This window comes from Aristolochia californica, unplaced genomic scaffold (genome assembly GCF_029961685.1).
Source record: "Aristolochia californica isolate CCGP_79_NKW_82.1479 unplaced genomic scaffold, dmAriCali1.0.hap1 SCAF_2, whole genome shotgun sequence".
Classification (NCBI taxonomy): domain Eukaryota; kingdom Viridiplantae; phylum Streptophyta; class Magnoliopsida; order Piperales; family Aristolochiaceae; genus Aristolochia; species Aristolochia californica.
The window spans coordinates 41,633,808-41,653,358 of NW_027181881.1; the positions used below are offsets into that span (position 1 = coordinate 41,633,808).

Genomic DNA, 19,551 nt, shown 5'->3' on the forward strand with positions numbered 1-19,551 from the left:
CTTGTAGAGTTTATGAATCCCCTTCGAAGTAAGCCCATCTTTCCCTAATGTAGCCCACAATTTGATATTCGTCACATAGCTCTGTGAAGCCCATTCTCGAGAAATAAACAAGAGTTGCTGAGTTTTTTTATTTAATTTATTCTAAACAGATTTTACGATACAGGAATCATGGTATCTCCGTAAAATTGCAGCTCCGTAGCCGTGCAAGTGTCCATCAGTACCTAGACTCGCTCGTCAACCGGCGGCCAACCTCGTTAGTTTTTCATTTCGTTTTCTCCAATACACGATGCCCACCGGAGCAGCTTATATTACATTACAAAGTTGGTCCGGTCTCCTGGATTTTCCCCTCGCCTGGGATCGGTTCCGATTCAACTGATTAATCGATCTGGCAAATATTCATCGGCCACAAAACTAGGCAAAGACCAATTCCCATAGCAACTTTGCACGGATGAAGGGACAAAGCTTCCTTCCTTGTACCACCTTCACCGGAAAAGGAAGCGATCAACCGGCCAGGCACAGGTGATGTTTACAGTGATCTACTTTTATTGAATTTCTCAAGTGAACGATGTTACACTGATCTACATTTATTTAATTTCTCAAGTAACTGATCAGAATTTTAAATAAATGAGGCTACTCACTGTTTTCTTTGTTGTTCTGGGATATGTCCCCAACCCTTCATCAAAATACAGTTTAAGAAACTAGTCAGAATGCCTGAACAAAACGTTCCTTCAAAACATATGTTCATGGCCTGGGCATAAGATACTCGTCCGAGTGTAACCTATGAAAGCAGAGAACGGAGAATAACAAAGTAAATACACAATAAATTAACACATGAAATGAAAACCTCATGGTAGAAGACATATTTGGCTTACCTACTCTAGAATTCAACTCCCTAATTATTTTCTCTTTTTCCGAATGAGTAGAAGCCTATTAGACAGATGACAACAAGGGCTGGGTGGCGGCAACTTCCTCAGAAATGATGTCCATAGGCCTCAAACACGGCTGACGATAGGCTTCTATCGGACTCTCACTTGATTCTGTCAGGTTCTCCATTTCATCCAATTCATCGTTTTCCATAGCACCCTAATAGCATGTCAAAATACACAACACCACTATCAATTTGAACATAATCTATAGATTGCGCTCAAGGATAATAACTTTCATAAACAATTGACTGTTCTTGACAACAGTCCAACTTAAAACATCAAAGGAATAACTATTACCACAAGGATGCTACTTACTCGGACAATTTGATCATGAATATGGTTCAAGTTAAAAACCCACAATTTTCCACAAGTAATTAATGGCCATTCAAGTTTCTGACAAGAAAAAACCCATTTCAAGCAAATGTTTGGTGAACCACCTGAACATAATCTGTGAATGGCAAAATTCTGCTCATTTTATCATTTGGAAGTGCTCATTGCAAACAAAGATTTAATGAATAAGCTTGGCCTGAATCTGAAGAATTAATCTAAAACAATTCCACATGTAAACTAGTATGGGACCTGAACATGACTCCACCACATAGAACAATTTAAAGAGCCAACTGACCTATCAGGATTAGGATAGAGGTATTACTTTGTTGAAATGCTCAGCACTAAACTTTGAATGGTTCAGTTTTAATAATGTTACATCATTTTAAATGAAAAAAAAAGTGCCATATTTGAATTGAATTTACATGAGCGCACATTCAAACTTGTTATAAAAGCGAGGAAATACATTAAATAGGATAGGTACCTGAACAGAATGATGGCGAAATGCTGGAAGGAACCGAACCTTGCAATACTCGTTAAACAATAATGTTCCCAATAGCAGCGGTATTGTTAAGATTGATGCTGCAGGCTTTGACTTGAGTCCAAATAAACCGATCATGGTGATTTGCATAAGAACTATGGCAAACAAAATATAGTGATGAATGTGTGGCCAGTACTGTCCACATGTTTCGTAGATTGTGACATAAACATCTTGAATCTGGAAAAAGAAAGCTCCGTTGTGTGTCATCTTTCATGAGATGGTGTTGATTATGCTAGTCTAAGAAAACAATTACATTAATATAATATATACTAGTAGGAGGGAAGAACATCATACCTGATTTGTGTATACCACATAACCAAGTGAAAAATAAACAACGAGAAATGGAAGCAGCAATGGGGCAATGACGGCATACACCATCCCAATTAGAATTGCAACTGAGACAAATGGAACGACTCTATAGTATTGCATGGAATAAACATATGGCTTCTTCCTTGGGCCTTGACAGAAGAGATAAGCACTAGCGAAGTGCCAGACTATCAAACCAGTCTGAAGAATTTCTAATGAGAATCCTGACAATCCATCTGTTAGGATATATGTTATAAAGAAATCGGCCTGCAAAGATATGGCAACCAAGTGAATGCAGTGAATGCTCGTTGTAAATAGTTTAACTAATCACAATGGAGAAGAATTCCAAAAAAATTGATCTTCATGAGGCTAAATAGTTTTATAGACTTTGAGGCATCATGACTAGATACTGTAAATGTCCCACATTTCAATATAAAATATAATTTAGTTTTCACTTCTCCCACTCTTCCCCCTCAAAGTCCACAACATTTTTTGGTTAGAAGTTAAGCCATATGAGTCCTGAGTAAATGATTTTAACCTTTTGAGAGTAAAGATACCAATAAAAAAAGAAAGATAAAAAAGAAATTAGTTTCGACCAGTAGTAACAAGACCATGAATATTTTGGAGAGTGACTTCCATAAAATAAATTATCACAATGGAAAAGAGGTTGATATGTAAAAAGAATGAAGAGCTGTGTCTTTAGATCAATCTTTTAATACTGTTAATCTCTCACAGCTCATTTATCTGCTTGGCCGTATTCCTCAGACACTTACTAATTGCAATTTTTCTTCTTTCTCAGGCAATCTACTGAAAGTTTCCTATTTGTCATTTTAGTAAACTTTAAACAAACACACAAACATTTATTCTTTCCTTCATGCATTAAGTCAACTGCCTGCACAATCATTCTTTTCATTTGATAGGGAAAGCTAATAAACATTCTCTTCCAATACTTAATACTGGAAGTGATAGGATTTACTTGAGCAGAAACAGCACTTGCGAGATGAGCAGGAAAATCCCTTGGATGAGTGAAAGATTCTCCAATCTGATCTAGCAGAGAACCAGACAACAAGCTCAGGAAGAATACATTTCCAACTAAAAAATAGAAAACCATGCTACAGGTTCTGATCTCCTTTTTGCTTATTGAGATGAAACCTTCAAGTCCAGCCATTGCTAACATGGCATAAGGAACAACATAAATGCAGCTGTTAAGAACAACGCTCGGGAGGTACCCTGTCAAAATGGAATTCAGTCCCGGTCTGTGGGATTGAATTTGTCAGTTCTGCTACCAAAAAACATTCTTTCTTGTATCTCTTACATTCTCAATAGAATCTAAAGGAGTAAACCTAAATTTACATACAAAAGGTAGCAAAGTACTGCCACAAACAACAACACAACCAAAACCGTAATTTTCCCTGAATATATTGGTTTATAGGCACAAAGTAGCTAAACATGAAAATAAGCCGAAAGATATTATTACACTTTCTGTAACCAAAAGATAATGATTGACAACATCATTTTCTGATAACTCTTGTGAGTTCTCCTCGTTCAACAAGATAACACAAAACAAAAACAGGGTAACCTTTTAAAGAACTAATTCATATCCTAGACTTCTCAGAAAATGTCAATAAACTAAGAAAACCAGAAGCTGCAGGCGGCTGTTGATCAACTAACAAAAAATTCACATACTCCTTTATACAGCATACGACTCTAGTTTCATAAATTGACATGTTAGAAAATCTACTGAAGGGTAGTTTTGTCTTTTTACAGTTACTGTGAGATCTAGAGGTTGTATCATCTTATTCTACATGTTCAGATATAGCTAGTTTTTTTTTTTTGAGTGAAATGATAATTTTATTAGAAGATGAAAAGCATAGGCAGGCTCCATCCTCAGCAAGAGAGTTAGCTGATCTCGAGATATGAATCCAAAATATTGAAAAAGGGATATCACAAAATTTTGATGAAGAACAGTCTAGTGTCGCCACGAGGGGTAAGATATAGATGAACACCAACTGATGATAACCTGTGAATCTCCTTCAATAACTAGAGGTCCACCGAGACGGTCTCTAAAGATGGAGAGGCCTTGAAGGAGAGTATAGAATTCAGCTTCGGTACAGTCAACAACTCCCATCAGACCAAGTAGGTGATGAGGGATTGATCCTCGGTATCACAAATGGCTCTGTTATATCTCACAATGCCTGGATTACCATGGGCACTGCCGCCAAAGTTCAACTTCAAAATTCCCTGAGGAGGAGGCGACCAGGTTTGATTGATGGGCAGCCGACCGGGGTGGGACATGCTGGCAAGGGCTGTCCAATGGAGGTGCAGGAAAGAACCAACCATGCTGAATTCATTCCTGGTATGTAACCAGGCCTGCACATGCCAGGCAATATTGCTAGCCACATTAGCACTACAGGCCTTGAAGTTGAAACACCTACTGTTTCTCTCCATCCAAAGGGCCCCAAGAATATGGCCAATGAAAGAGAAGAGGATGAGCTTACCCAGAGTGGGGAAGGAGGTGTTGGTGAGAATTCTGCAGGCGTAAAGGTGGCTGGTGGGCAGGCAAAGCTGGAGCCCAATTCGATTCAAGACGTTGGTCCAGACTGACCATGCCAAGTGACAGTGAAGGAGAAGATGGGCTGTCATTTCTTCAGCCGTGCTGTAGAAAGGGCATAAGATGGAAGGTGTGGTGTTGCCATGCTTGTGAAGATTGACGGCGGTAAGTATTTTGTCTCTCGTGGCACACCAGAGAAAGAACTTCATATTGAGTGGGGTAGGAATTCTCCAAATAAAGGTCACCTCATGAGGAGCAGGGGGAGTCGACCAGCCATTGATGACATAATATGCAAATGTCAGAGTGAATTTACCATTCTTCTCATTATGCCAGAGAATTTTATTTTTAGTATGTTGGCGAATATGAACATTCTAAAGCACCATTCAGGGACGAAGTGAGATTAGCCTCACTGTTGCTTAGGCCCCGACAGAAAGTGAGGTTCCAGCATGCCGGAGGGATCTAGAGGCAGCAACCGTGGCATGAGGCTGAGTGCCGATCAGGAAGAGGGGCGAGTACATACAGCAGAGTGGTCCCTGGTCACACCACCAATGAGTCCAGAATTTCAAGGTGTCTCCATTTCCAACAAAGAAGTGAATCTCTTTCTCAAAGAGGCTGAGAAGGGGGAAAAAAGCCTGCAAGAGGAGGGGGAGGTACTGACACCTTCCTCCAGAAGTCCACTAGGTGGAGCCTAGTTGAGATTTGTGACAATCATCGGTCTCCAGAAGGTGTTGGGTGTAGCACTGAACTTGTAGAACCACTTGAGAATGAAAACTTTATTCAAATCCAGAGTGAGCCGAATACCAAGACACTCTGTCTTTGGGCTCACAAACATCACTCCAATTGACTAATTGATATTTGAAGTCATCACAAGCGCCACGCCAAAGGAATCTTCTCTTGAGGGCATCAATTTTTGGGCATACCGCAGCCAGGAAGTGAAGGAAAGAAAAATAATTTGGAATCCTGGCTAGATAGGAGTTGAGAAGGATTAGACATCCGCCTTGGGTAAAAGTCTTCTTCTCCAAGTTGCTAGCCATCTTTCAAGTCTTTCTATTACTGGGTCCCAAAGATGATTATGAGGCCGGCCATCAAAGAGAGGTAGGCCCAAGTAGGAGGTGGCAGAGAATTGATCTCACACTTCAGGTATGCAACTATGGATTGAAGCAAAGCAAGCTCAATTTAGATGTTTGATCCGATACATCGTGCCAACACCAAATATGACGGTATCGTCAGCAAATTGAAGGAACAAGATATTGACCAGCCAAGTTGCAGAGCAGTGTAGACCAACATTGAGAGATATTCTGCCACAATGTTAAAGAGGAGGGGCAACAATGGATTCCCTTGCCGGATTCCTTTGGAGCTATTAAAATAACCACAAACAGTACTGTTTAATAAAAGTGAGAAGGAAGGGGAGGTAACACAGCTCCTTATCCAGAATTGCCATTTATCTCAAAAGCCCATTTTGTTGAGTAGATCATCCATTAGGCTCCAATTCACACGGTCGAAGGCTTTTTCGAAGTCAATTTCGAGTGCAAAATGGGGTTTACCACTTTTCGTATTCGTCTTTTTCCAATGCCTCTAGTTTTATTTTCATGTAATTTGAGTATGTATAGTAGGAGATATAAGGGCTTTAATGATTTTAAGTGCATAAGGGCCTTTTTGTAAATTGATCTCAACTCACTTAATAAAAGAAATTGGCGGTCGAGCACGACTCCCAATGAGAGTCATTCCAGAACTCTCTTTCCTCTCTTCTCTTTCTCCTTCTTCTCCATCTCAATTTCTCTCTGTAAGACTTCAATCTACACTTTTAAATGATATTAAAGCAATAGATCTTGATTGGAAGTCTTCATTCTTCTCCAATTCTCTCCATTGAAGCCTATGACTTCAAAAAAAGGGAATTTTTCGAAATTTGGCTTGACTGATTGATAAAAATCAGAACTTTTGTGTTCTTCTTTTATCGTAACGCTAGGGTTAATGGGTTCTACTTTTTTTTTTTAGCTGTTCTGAGACTAATTAATACCTCGTGAGGGTTTATTGAGTTGAAATCTATCCTCTTTGCACCGTGTGCACTTCAATACTAGGTCCTCTACCTACTTCATCTAGAAATTGCTGAATTTAATTGCATATAATTGGATTATTACACTCTTGTGGTTGGCACATTGCAATTTTTGCCCTAACCCTAATTTTTGAAGTGAAACCCACCTATCTGTTACTAGTACAAGTGAGCGGGAAGTGAAATTAGGGTTGAATTGAATAATATATTTACTTTGATGGCTGATTCTAGTGAAATTATCAACCCTTCAAAGAAACCTGGAAGTTCAAAGGGAAAACATGTGATTTTGATTACATCTGGGAGGCTAACTAATCAAAACTATCTAAATTGGTCCAAGCCAGTTCGAACATATCTAAAGGCTAAGAGGAAGTCCGAATTCATTAGGGACGATCCTCTTGTCCCTCTGAATGATGACCGGGAAACTGAAGATAGTTAGGTGATGACTTGGTTGATTAACAATATCGATCCAAGTTGAGGAATCAAATTATGAACTATGACATTGCTAAGGAAATGTGGATATCCTTAGAACCTATTTATACTTAGGAGAGCAATTTGTCACGAGTTTAGGAGATATATGCTAAACTGTTTAGCCTTAGGAGAGGACAAAGATCCGTTATAGAATATTACAGTGAACTGGTGGGTATACTGCATGAGATAAGCCTTTTCCATCATTTTACTATTGATGAAAGCAAATGTAGAAAACAACATGGACATGTGCATTTTGCAAAAAAATTGGATGGCTTGGGGCCAGAGTTTGATGCTATTAGGGCACAACTATTAACCTAAGAGGATGTATAGTCTTCATCTACAGTCTTCAGCGGAGTTTTGCACAGAAAGTCTAACATTCTATCCTAGGAGAGTAATGTGATTAGTGTTAATGTATTTGCACTCAATACCCTGGTTTAACTCAGATTCCTCTAGAGGTTGAGGTGGCAATATTAGAGGCAGAGGAAGAGATAGTCAAGGCAGAGGCAAAGGCAAGAATGATACCAAACTTGACCAAAAATGTATTCATTGTGGTTGCTCCAACCATTTTTCTGAATAGGTGTTGGGAAAAATTCGGAAAAACCTACCTGGGCTAGCATTTTGGTTCATGAGGGCACTAAAGCATCTATTGGGCATATAATGAATATTGTACCTGGGGCATCAGATGAAATACAATAGCTAATCCAAAATATGGCACAGTTGACGACTACCTCATCTTTTGCATCTGTGGCTCAGACTTCTACTCCTACAACAAACTTGGCTAGTTCAGGTTGTTACCTTCCTCCACCAGGGTCCAACTCAAGAGCTACTACCTACATGTTAGGTATGTCCTCCTTATTTCCTCATTTAGAGAATCTGTTGGTATTTAAATATGTCACTTGATGGTACGTTTCATCGATTCGAGGAATGGGTACATTGGTTTGATCTTCATTTATGTCACCTTGGTCTGCACTATTTGTTCCAAAATTTCCTTTCAATCTTGTCAACTTAGCAAATCCATTAATTGTTCTGTAACTTTTTATCCTTCCCACTATGTGTTGGAGGAGCGCATGTAAGAGACGGACTATACTATTTGGAGAGCCACTCAAAGGATTCTTTACAAGCGTTGCAATATCTCCTTTACAGTGGCATCTACAGTTAGGTCATCCTTCTCTTGCTAAGTTGGTTCAGCTTTGTTCTACACTTTCATCTAATCTTTCCTTTTAGTGGGACTCCTGTCAGCTAGATAAGCATCACCTGAAACCTTTTTCCATAAGTCAATCTAGGAGTAGCCGCTTATTTAACATTGTTAATTCTGATGTTTGGGGATCTTGCCTAGTGCCCATTGTTTTTGGTTATAAGTCATTTTTTTTCATTTATTAATGATTTAATAGATGTACTTAATGTATCTCCTATGAGAGAAATTTGAAGTATTCAGTGCATTCCAATTTTTTTAACAAAATAAAAAATCAATTTGATACCACCATTTGTGTATTTCGCATTGATAATAACTTGGAATTCATGAATAAGAAGTTTGATCTATTTTTTCAGAATCATGGTTGTTGAATTTTTGAAAAAGAGAAAAACTCCACTTATTTGATGCAAGTTGAGTACAATAGAGGAAATGAGTAGAATCTAATTACATTAAACTACCCCTTTCCCAGTTATACCCAAAGTCAAACACTGAAAGATAAGTCTTAGAACAATTAAACAATTAAATATAAATAGAAGACTAACATAACTAAAACACTTTCAAATAAACACTTTTGTGAATCTTCTTCTTGGTAGACTCCTCTTGGACTCCACCGTATTAATTCTGGCTCTTGTGAGAATTCTTTTATGAGAGCCACATCACTCTTTCATACTTATTCTTCAACACTCCCCCTCAAACTGAAGTTTATAACTTCAGCTAGCAATGAAAAATATTTTTGGTCTTTAATTTTCTTTTGCTGAAAAAAATTCTTCATAGATGCAAAAACTTCTTTTTTTTGTTCTCCCCATTTTTTAAATATTTTAGTCACATAAAAATTACCACAACATGCAGAATAACATACCTCTTTCTTGTACTACTTGTACTTCTCCCCTCAAACTAGAGAAAAACGATATAGAGACCCATCTTAGACAACACAATATGGCAGAAGAAAATCGCTCCTAGCCATACGATAAAGCTCCGTACACTAGACAAAATGATTACAATCTGAAACACACTCCACTAAATTTTAAAGAAAAAAAAAAACAACCCAACTTTAGGACACAATAAAGAAACTAATTACTTTTTAAGGGTAACTCAAACACAAATCACCTCTTGGGTGAAGAACAAAAGACTTGACTCAAACTAAATATGGGCACACTCCTATACTTTTTAGGTATTGGGTCTAGGCATTGCTCTGAAGTGATAAAAACACAAGATGATAAACTGAAGAAATACTAGAGGAAAACAACTTTAACTAGGAGGCGACTATGCAATACTCATGCTTTCAAACAAATCTAAAAAGTGACTTAAAAAAAAAAAAACTAGGGGAGACTATAACGATAGAATTGAAATAAATTAACAAGTTTGACCAAGAATGACTTTTGGGGGGTGATCACGATTTTACGAAGATAATGTGGAAGATACACAACCAAGTAACAAAAAAGCAAAAAATTAAAACAACATCAAAGCAGGATATCGATATCTTGAACGAGCTCATCATTGAATGATTAAGGGTGATAAAAAATCACTGATTAAAAGATAAATTTTCCTAAAAACTAGGACTCTAAGAGAAAAGGAAACACAATTCACCTCAATACATGGAGAGATAATAGAAGAGAGAATAGGAAAAGGAGAGATTTTTGAAAGAACTAACCGTTAGTACTTCTAATATCGATATCTCCCACAATATAGCTCAGAATCACAAAAGGTTTGTTGTTAAAGAAACTAGACTCAAAGAACTTTAATTTGATACATAATTTGACATAAAAGTTTTGTTCTTGAATCTTTATGACCGCTTGATTTGCTACCTTCTGTAACATGACCCTTGCCGACTCCAATGAGGATATCTCCTTACATATATATCAGATTGACGTGAAAGTTACTCCTTCTAACATTACACTTAAATATCTTTCATTCAAGTATAATAATCCATTAAGTATACTTCTTTTGAGAGAAAGAATTTGATAATTTTTGGACTCTGCAATTGAACTACGAACTCTTTCTTCTTTGACCAGCATGACCATTGACTCTTTTGATATTGATGTCTCCTTCTAGAAAACTCAGATTGAGAATTGGTTTGATAGGTTAAAAAATAGACTTACAAATATTTCTTTTGACATATATTTCTTCATATAAGGTCTTGTTCTTAATGGCATAAAACACCTTGAAAATTGAAGTTTTTTGTTACTGCACGAACTTCTCTTGTTGTCTGACCTTTGATGTTTCAAATATTGATTTTTCTTTGTAGGATACTCCGAGTAAAAAAACCTTTTTGCGTTAGAAAGTAGCCTCAAAAATATTTTCGTCAATATAAAATTTGCTATATGAAAAGTTCATGTTGAAGGTGAGAAAGACATGTAAACAACAGGTATTGGGACATGAAAGAAAGAAAAAGGTAGAATACGAACCTAAACTACTAGAGAAAGGATCAAATGATCTATGTGGCTTGACTGAGTCAACTCACAAAACCCGCTCTGATACCAAGTTGAATATTTTAAAAAGAGAACAAACTTCACTAACTTGATGTAATTTGAGTACAATGAACCTCTATTTATAATAGAGGAAGCAAGTAGAATCAAATTATAATTAAACATCAACACACAAAGTCAAACACTAATAGATAAGTCCTAGAGCAATTAAAAAACTAAACATATAATTAAAACACCTTCAAATAAATTATTCTGTGACTCTTCCTCTTGTGAAACTCCTCTTAGACTCCACCATAATAATTCTGGCTCTAGTGAGACTTCTTGGTGTGAGAGCCATGTAAGACTTTTTCATACTTGGTCTTCAACAATGGTATTATACATCAGTCTTCATGTGTCTTTACCCCACAACAAAATGGTATCGCTAAACGTAAGAATCGTCATCTCTTGGAAGTAGTCGTACCATGCTCATACATATGAATGTACCCAAATCATACTGAGGTGATGTTGTTCGTACAACTTGCTTTCTCATTAATAGGATGTCTCTCTGGTCTAGGTGGTGAAATCCCTATACAGGTATTAATGCTATCTATCACATTATTTATGTTGTCTCCTCGTGTTTTTGGCTACATATGTTTTGCACATACCTTTGGTACTTCAAGGGACAAACCATCCCCTCATGTAGTAAAATACATTTTCTTGGGATATTCACGTACACAAAAGGGATACAAGTGTTTTTGTCTTTCTACTAAGAAGACACTTGCATCTGCTAATTTGACACTTTTTTAGGATACTCATTCTTCCAATCATCCTCTACAAATGTGTCCCCATCTATTACAAGTCCAAAGATTGTTGTCCCTGCTATGGTGGAGGAGGTTATTAGCTCGTCATTTGATGCTATTGCAAAGAAACCATTACAGGTATATCACAGACGGTGTGTGAGACAGTGTGTGGCTCCACACAACACAATTCCCTCTCTCACACCAGACCATGAACCCTCCTTGTCTGTTGATCCTACACCTTCCTAATGCTCTTCGAAAAAGTGTTTGAAAAGGTACTCACTGTGCTCTCTCAAACTTTGCTTTCCTTTGATTCAATGTTTGACCGATACAAACAATTTGCCTTGTCATTGTCCTCTTGCACTATACCTTCTTCCGTACAAAATGCTCTTTCCACTTTTTAGTGGAAGCAGGCTAAGGATATTGATATGGAAACATTACTGGATAGAGGCAACCGGCTATTATGTGACCTGCTCCCCGGTGCTACAATTGCTAGGTGTAGATATGTATATACTGTGAAGTACTAGGTCGATGGATTTATTGAGAGACACAATATGGAATCGATGTGTTTGAAACCTTCTCTCCAGTTGCCCAACTATCTTTTGTCCAGATTTTGGTATTTGTAGCTTGAAACAAGGGATAGCTATTGTGTCAACTTGACATTAAAAATGCATTTTTATATAGTGACTTGATGAGGAAGTCTACATGGAGCAACCTCTTGTTGCTGAGGGAGAGATTGGCAAGGCATGTAGGCTTAAGAAAGTTATATATGGTTTCAAACAAAGCCCTTGAACATGGTTTGAGAAATTTAGCCAGGTCATCATGTCTATTGGATTTTCCAAAAGTTACTTTGACCATTCACTCTTTTGACATGAAGAGATCCTCTGGTATTGTGGAGTTGCTAGTATATGTGGATTACATTATTTTATTTGGGAGTGACGTGGCTGACATTGAGGAGGTAAAAGTACATCAGGCCAAACAAAAGCATTAAAAGTAGCTAGAAGCAAAGTAGGACTTGTTTTGACACAGAGGAAATATATCAGAAATATGTTGTAAGAGCATGGGTTATTGGGTGCTAAGCTAGTTGAAACATCCATGGAGGTTGGTCATGACCTTCATGATGGACAAAGTGATGAACTCCATGATAAAATAGTATATCGTCGGTTAGTGGGCAAACTCATTTATGCTACTTTTACTCGTCCAGAAATATCCTTTGTTGTTAGTGTAGTTAGTCAATCCATATATTGCCCTAGCAAGATTCATTTGGAGGTTGTGAATAGGATCCTAAGATATTTGAAAGGGTCACCTAGAAAGTGTCTTTAAGCCTCATGATCACATGAATATAGAAGCGTTTTCAGATACGGACTATGTGAAATCTAATCTTGACAAGAAGTCTACCACAAGCTATTATGTGTTTCTAGGGGGGAATTTGATAAGTTGGAAGGGCAAGAAACAAAATGTTATAAACAATGTGAAATCTAAGCTTGACAGGAAGTCTACCACAAGCTATTGTGTGTTTCTAGGGGGGAATTTGATAAGTTGGAAGAACAAGAAACAAAATGTTATAACTCAGTCCAGTGCTGAAGTTGAGTATAGAAGCATGGTTCATACAATTAATAAATTGATGTGGGTAAGATCTATAGTAAAAGAACTAAATCTACAAAGGGATGAACTTATGACTATGTATTGTGACTATCAAACAGCTATATTCGTTGTTGGGAATCCAGTATTTCATGAAAAACCTAGCTTATTGAGATAGATTGTCACTTTATTTGAGATACAATGATGAAAAATGAGGTTGTCATTTCCTATGTGCAATTTGATGATCAAATTGGAGATGTGTTTACTAAAGCTTTGGAAAAATGCGAGTTTGGAATATTCTCTAACAAACTGAGTTTAATGGATAGATATGCTCCAGCTCGAGGGGGGTATTAAAAAATCTACTTAAAGGTAGTTTCATCTTTTTAAATTTTCTATGAGGTCTAGAGGTTATATCATCTTATTCTACATGTTCGGATATGTCTCTAATTATTTTCATGTAATTTGAGTATGTATAATGTGAGATATAAAGGTTTAAGTGATTTTGAGTATATCTGGGTATTTCTATAAATTGACCTCAACTCACTCAATAAAAGATATTGGGGGGTTGTGAAAGTCATTCCAGAACTTTCTTTCCTCTCTTCTCTTTCTCCTCCTCCTCCCTCTCAATTTCTCTCTCTTTAACCCTCAATTCTATTCTTTTTCATGATAATCAATCAACTGCATATAAGTAAGACCTATAACACCTCAAATGTTTGTTGTTTGCTTTGCTTTGAGCTCTTAAGAAATTCTGATTATATGATCCAATGGTCTAATCTGTGTTGTAAGATCTGGGTAAGATCTGGAACCATTAGTTCGGCTGTTTCCAATCCAACTGCATTTACCTATTAATTGGACAGGCAAAGAATTCTAAGGATTTAAATTCAAGTTTCAGCACTATATAAAGACATCAGGTCCAGGATTCAACTTTTTCTCAAGTTCAAAATTTGAAGTTTTAGAAAAATCAATTGAATTGGTGAACTTCTCAACCTACCAGCTAGGGTAGTTTTTCAGAATAGCAGCTTTAGAGAGTGCAAGAACTGGAAAAATCTGGTCTGGTTCAACCCAGACAGTGACTCAGGTCTGGTCTGTATAACAATAGGTCAAACATTTTCCAAATTTGTTAGAATTAATAAGATTCACCATTACATTCAGGTAAAAAAGGAGGATTTACTACCTCTTCACTTTATAAGCCTTAAGATCAATTTAAGAGAAACTTTTCAGGCAGAATGACTTTGTTCTAAGATTTACCATTACATTAAGAAAAGACTGAGGATTCACTATCTCTTCACTTTTTAAGCATCAAGATCAATTCAAGAGATAATTTTCAGCTACAATGGCTTTGTTCTATGCTTTCAGGAGGACCCAGAAAGCCATAAGAAATGACAATGGACTCTAGTTCAGTAGTAAAATGCTCTGACAAACAATAAATTTCACTTTATCAAGCAAAAGAAGATATTGTAAAGGTAGAGTTATCAGTGAGCCGAATTCGTAGAAGCAATTAAAGATACAATACAAATTTAAGAATTCAGCCCACTAATGACTAAGTAGACTAGTCCAGTAAGGAGGCTTACATTAACTGTACAGCTCGGGCAGGAGGAAACCACTTCTTTATTTTTTCAAACTGAACCAGCCCTTGAACTGCTGTTACTGGGATAGCAAAAAAAACTGTGAATACAGTTACTGCTACAAAAACTCCAATTTTATGAGCAGCCAAGTAATGGTATGGTATGTATAGATTATCCCACAACACATCCCTTGGTTCGGGGGCCACGTGAGTAACCCATAAAAGTGGATGTACATGCTGACGAGTCTGGGCAGCTAGCGTAGCACCCCATCGTGATTTGAAGGATACAAATGCAACAGGCAACTCCTGTGGAATTGAGAAATATGACAAAAGTCATTTTGTTCTCTTTGGAATCAGGAAACGATTTCAAGGGAGAAAAATTTTTATAATATGCAGAACAAGGTAACAATACAGTTGAAGCTGCTAAAAGACACATAAAATCAAGTAATTTTAGAAAGAACATAATTAAGAAAATCTCTTATCTCATTAAATGAGTGATTGTTTCATAATTTTTAAGGGAACACGATTAAGAATATCTCTTTCCCAATCTTTTGCACATGGTACAAATTCTCATTGTTTTTCCAAAAAAGGACCATAAATTCTCACCCTGCAACTTATCTTATTTGAGTTATTAATATACATTTCATAGGCATCATTGTTGTTGATAGATGATGCTTTTAGGCACCTCATGGGATTCCATTTGACCTCTCAGAATGAAAAAGAATGAAGCAACAGGTAACCCAGCAGAAATATTTTGAAGGAAAAAAGGAGTTTGGACCCAAGTCCTAAAAGCTTAGACGGACTCAATATTCAATTTTACCATAAAAATTGAATTGAATGACTTGAAAATTGATTTATTCTCCTTTAACATTTATTTATTATCCCATGCATTCATGTTAATTTTTTTTTGAGATTTTTTTCTCATTTTTATTAATTTTAATGAGAAAATGGAGATAATTGACTGTTGTAAATGCACTGAAATAAATGACATTCTTTTAAATAAAGTTACTTTTCTCAAAGAGAAAAATTTGGGTTCAGCCAAACTTGGCTGGACTTGAGAATCAGCCTCCTTTTGCTCTATTTTGAATGATCCTGCTGTATTGTTCACATGTTTAAACTTCAAGCCCTGAAACCAGAAATTAGAGGATTTGACATTGAACATATTTATGATTATAAATGAGACTGAATTAGCATCACAAGTATTGAATTATTTCCAGGTGCATACATATGTAGAAAACAAACAGTTCCATGATATTTTTGTTTCCCACGTAATATGTGTGTTAATTGGTAATAGTAATCGTGTTAATTAGAATTTAATTCAAAATATGTAGCAATAAGATATGCATGCATTTTCTTCTTATATAAAAAATAGAGCAGGTAAAATGCAAATAGAATGGAATTATCATGAACAATTAATGAGACCTTCCAGAAAAAAAGGACTCATCTACAAAGCACAGGGCACAGAGGCTAAAAATAACATGCAGTTACGCTGTTTTCATCTCTAGATTTATAAGAAAAATAAAGAATCTACTGAGTGCTGGCTGCAAGGATGCCCAACTGATAGTTATTAGTTCCAAAGATTATTTCCATAAATTACAAGAGTTCTTTAATTTGTAAAAGAGGATTGGCAGTACATCAACATTAGTTTTTTTCCTATACAGTGATGAGCTGATCCGCTAAAATAAAAATTGTTGGAAAAAAGGAATTTTGGGAAAATACCTATTTCAAAAAAATATTTAGCAAAATACACATCTTCTAAACTTATTCATCAAAATGCCCTATTTTGATGGGGTCAAAATATTGACTTGCCATGCTGGACGGTCAACGAGCCACATTGGCCGAGACCACCAGCATGGTACATTAAAAACTGGAGAAGTGCCGTCGGAAGAAGAAGAAACTAGAGAAAAATGAGGAGAAAAGAAAGAAAAAAAGAAGAAAAATGAAGAATAGAGTTGACATGACTTAGGCTGACATGCATGCTGATGTGCATGTTGGCAGTCAATGATGATGTGGCAAATTGATCGACCACTGTGGCATTTTGACCTGTCAAAGTTAGGCATTTTCCTAATTAAGTTTTTAAATTGGGTATTTTCTCATTAATTTTTAAAAATTGGTTATTTTTAAAAAAAATCCCTTATAAAAATTTACTTCATTGCATGTTTTTGGAACTAAAATAACTAGACATGAAATCCAGAACTTTATAAATCAGAAAAATGCTAAATTGATAGAACAGTTATGAAGCTGACACACCTTTTGTTTTAGCATGTTTTCACCTTGCAAACAGCGAATCTTGTAGCATAATTCTTGCAGTCTTTCCTCATACTTCTCAATTTTTTCTACTTTTCCCCTAATCATACCCAATATTACATATAGATGTCCTGAATTCTGACTTGTAGCTCTCTGCTTCAGATGTTCAATCTTTTTTGTCATCACCGATGCTTGACGCTGCAGATAATGAGTTCATTTTAGGTAAAAATAAACATTTAAGATAAATTAACCAGCTCCAAATCAGTTAGAAAAGTGAAAATTTTAGAAAAAATGAAAAACAAATATGCAATATGGGTGCAAATAGTGAAGTAATTAAAAAAATGGCACACTTTTTAACTCTCTATATATGAAATATAATTTTAATCATCATAAAACATCTGAAGAACTCACCAGCAGCTCCTCAACTTTTTTCCCATCATAAACTATTTGACATGATTGATAAGTATAGGGATGATATTTGGAGAAGAAATGCTCGACAGAACAGCTACGAGCCTTGTGTTCAGAACAATAAGGTATTTCTCGAACCAGAACAGTGAATTGGTCTGGTCGATGCCTAATAGTGCGAAGGTGTTGAAGCCTCCTTCCCAATAATCCCTTATACTCCTGGATATGAAAAGGTAGAAGGACACCTATATGAGTTCCTTGTCAATGTCAGTTCAAATGATAAACATGGCTCAACAATTTTACGGGTAGTTAGTAACTGTAAACAACTAGAGAAATCATAATCTTGTTCGAGTTCATACATAATACTAGTTATAAGACATACTTATCGGAATTAGAAATAAGAGGAAGTGCTACATGTTCCTTTCTCTGTACACTAAATCACTGGGTAACATCCACTATTAAATAGGGAGCAGCTATAATAAAGATATCAATGGATCATTTTCCCTACTCTGTTTATAATACTCTGGCACAGTATAAAAAACCTTGTTAAAGAGTGAGCAGTTGTCATGATGATATCTAGTGATCTCACTTCTCTTCAATTATTGGATTCATGTTTTCCTTCGTGAACCACTGACTTATCAGCAAAGTATTTCGGTTACGTTTTCCAAACAAAACATAACACAATCTTGCTAGCACTTTTTTAAACACCATTGGTTGACGAATCTGGAAATTTGAGATTACAGTTTTGAGCTCGCAAGCAAATTCTAAAGCTTCAGCTATTTCAGATAATGTCAAGAAAAAGGAACGAATCACTCACCTCATACAGCAGATACAATCCATAAAATGATATGAAATACAGACAACAGAAATGAACCCAGAGCCTGTTCCACAGGAAGAAGCTAGTGATCATTAAACTGTCGCCAAAATCAATATTAACACACTTAAAAAGATAATGTCAATCTGAACTCTGCCAAAAACAAAAAGGTGAAACTATGTCTCCCCATGGCCCGCTTCCCACCTGTCAGAGCCTCTCCCCACATTAGAAATAGTGAAAGAATCCATAGACGATGGAAGTTCAGTCCACGAGATACCATGTTTGCACGTGTAATTGATCGGGAGAAGAATAAGCAGCCCTACTATAGAGCAAGGGACGAAAAATTTGATGCTGCAAAATAAGAGGACATAAAAAGCAAATGTTGGACTCCAAATTTCAAAGAGGCTGGAAAATGCATATATAAGTTATAGGGATGATAAAGTAAATATAGGAAGCATCGTGGCAGAGAAAAAAGAGAAATGGTTGATACCCGAATTTGAAGAGGCGGATGACGACGAGAGCATCGAGACCGCAAGTTTGGAGAATTTCATCATCAGAAACGCTTAAGGCGTGACGAATCCAAGAGACTGAGGGAATGAAACGGTGGAGAGTGAAAAGGGGACGGAAGGAGATGCGATCTTGTTTAGAGAGGCGACGAGCGTAGTAGATCACCGCATTGGACGGCTGCTTCTTGAGGAGCGAGAAGAGAGTCAGTATCACCAAAGCCAGACCAATGTTAATGCCGGCCGACGCTAATAGGCTATGAGCATTCATGAGCAACCTGTAATCAATGACAAGTTCCAACAAGGGAGACGTTTTTCTGCCGTCGCCGCTGTTCCGTCACTCTTATTGCTTCAGAAAGAGACGACGGCGGATTCGATGCCACGTGGTATGGCTGCATGCTTTCGCTGGCCAACGATCATTTATCTGACCATTGAGACCAAAGAAATACGAAGACGCCATGTGTCAACTAAAATCGTTACGTGGCAGTTTTATGGGGGGTTAGACTTGGAATTGATGATTTGATTCCAAGAATAACAAAACATAGTATAATAATGTTAATACCCAAAATGAAAAATATAATGTAAATAAGGAAATGAGTAACTTTTTATAATATATTTAAATAAAATATATATTTAAACAGATAATTAACCAAAATAAATATGGTTACTACACAAAGTGATTTAATGTAGTATTAAAATATATTAATATACTAATTAATAAAATATTATATTATATTATATTAGTGATTATAGTTTATTATAAAATAATATAATAATTACATGTGATAGTAATAAATTATTAAAAATAAATAAATAAATTTTAAAAAATAATAGAAGTTAATATAATAAATTTATTTATTTATTTATTTATTAA

The 19,551-nt window shown here is 36.4% G+C and overlaps 1 protein-coding gene across 2 annotated transcripts; it reads right to left on the reverse strand.

Moving 5' to 3' along the window:
* Nucleotides 1–515: 515 nt before the first annotated feature.
* On the reverse strand, nt 516–18,966 carry LOC137956303 (CSC1-like protein At3g54510). 2 transcript variants are annotated; one of them, XM_068803747.1, is made up of 12 exons: nt 18,665–18,966; nt 18,379–18,525; nt 18,178–18,241; nt 17,367–17,579; nt 16,959–17,153; nt 15,718–15,834; nt 14,716–15,014; nt 3,077–3,356; nt 2,089–2,367; nt 1,738–1,971; nt 873–1,083; nt 516–778 (listed from the first exon to the last, which is right to left on the reverse strand). In XM_068803747.1, exons 1-11 carry the CDS (start codon nt 18,946–18,948, stop codon nt 931–933), a joined length of 2,265 nt encoding a protein of 754 aa, XP_068659848.1. In that variant the 5' UTR covers nt 18,949–18,966; the 3' UTR covers nt 516–778; nt 873–930. The 2 variants fall into 2 exon arrangements, with proteins under 2 accessions (XP_068659848.1, XP_068659849.1); XM_068803748.1 differs by lacking the exon at nt 15,718–15,834.
* Between the last annotated feature and the right edge of the window lie 585 nt (nt 18,967–19,551).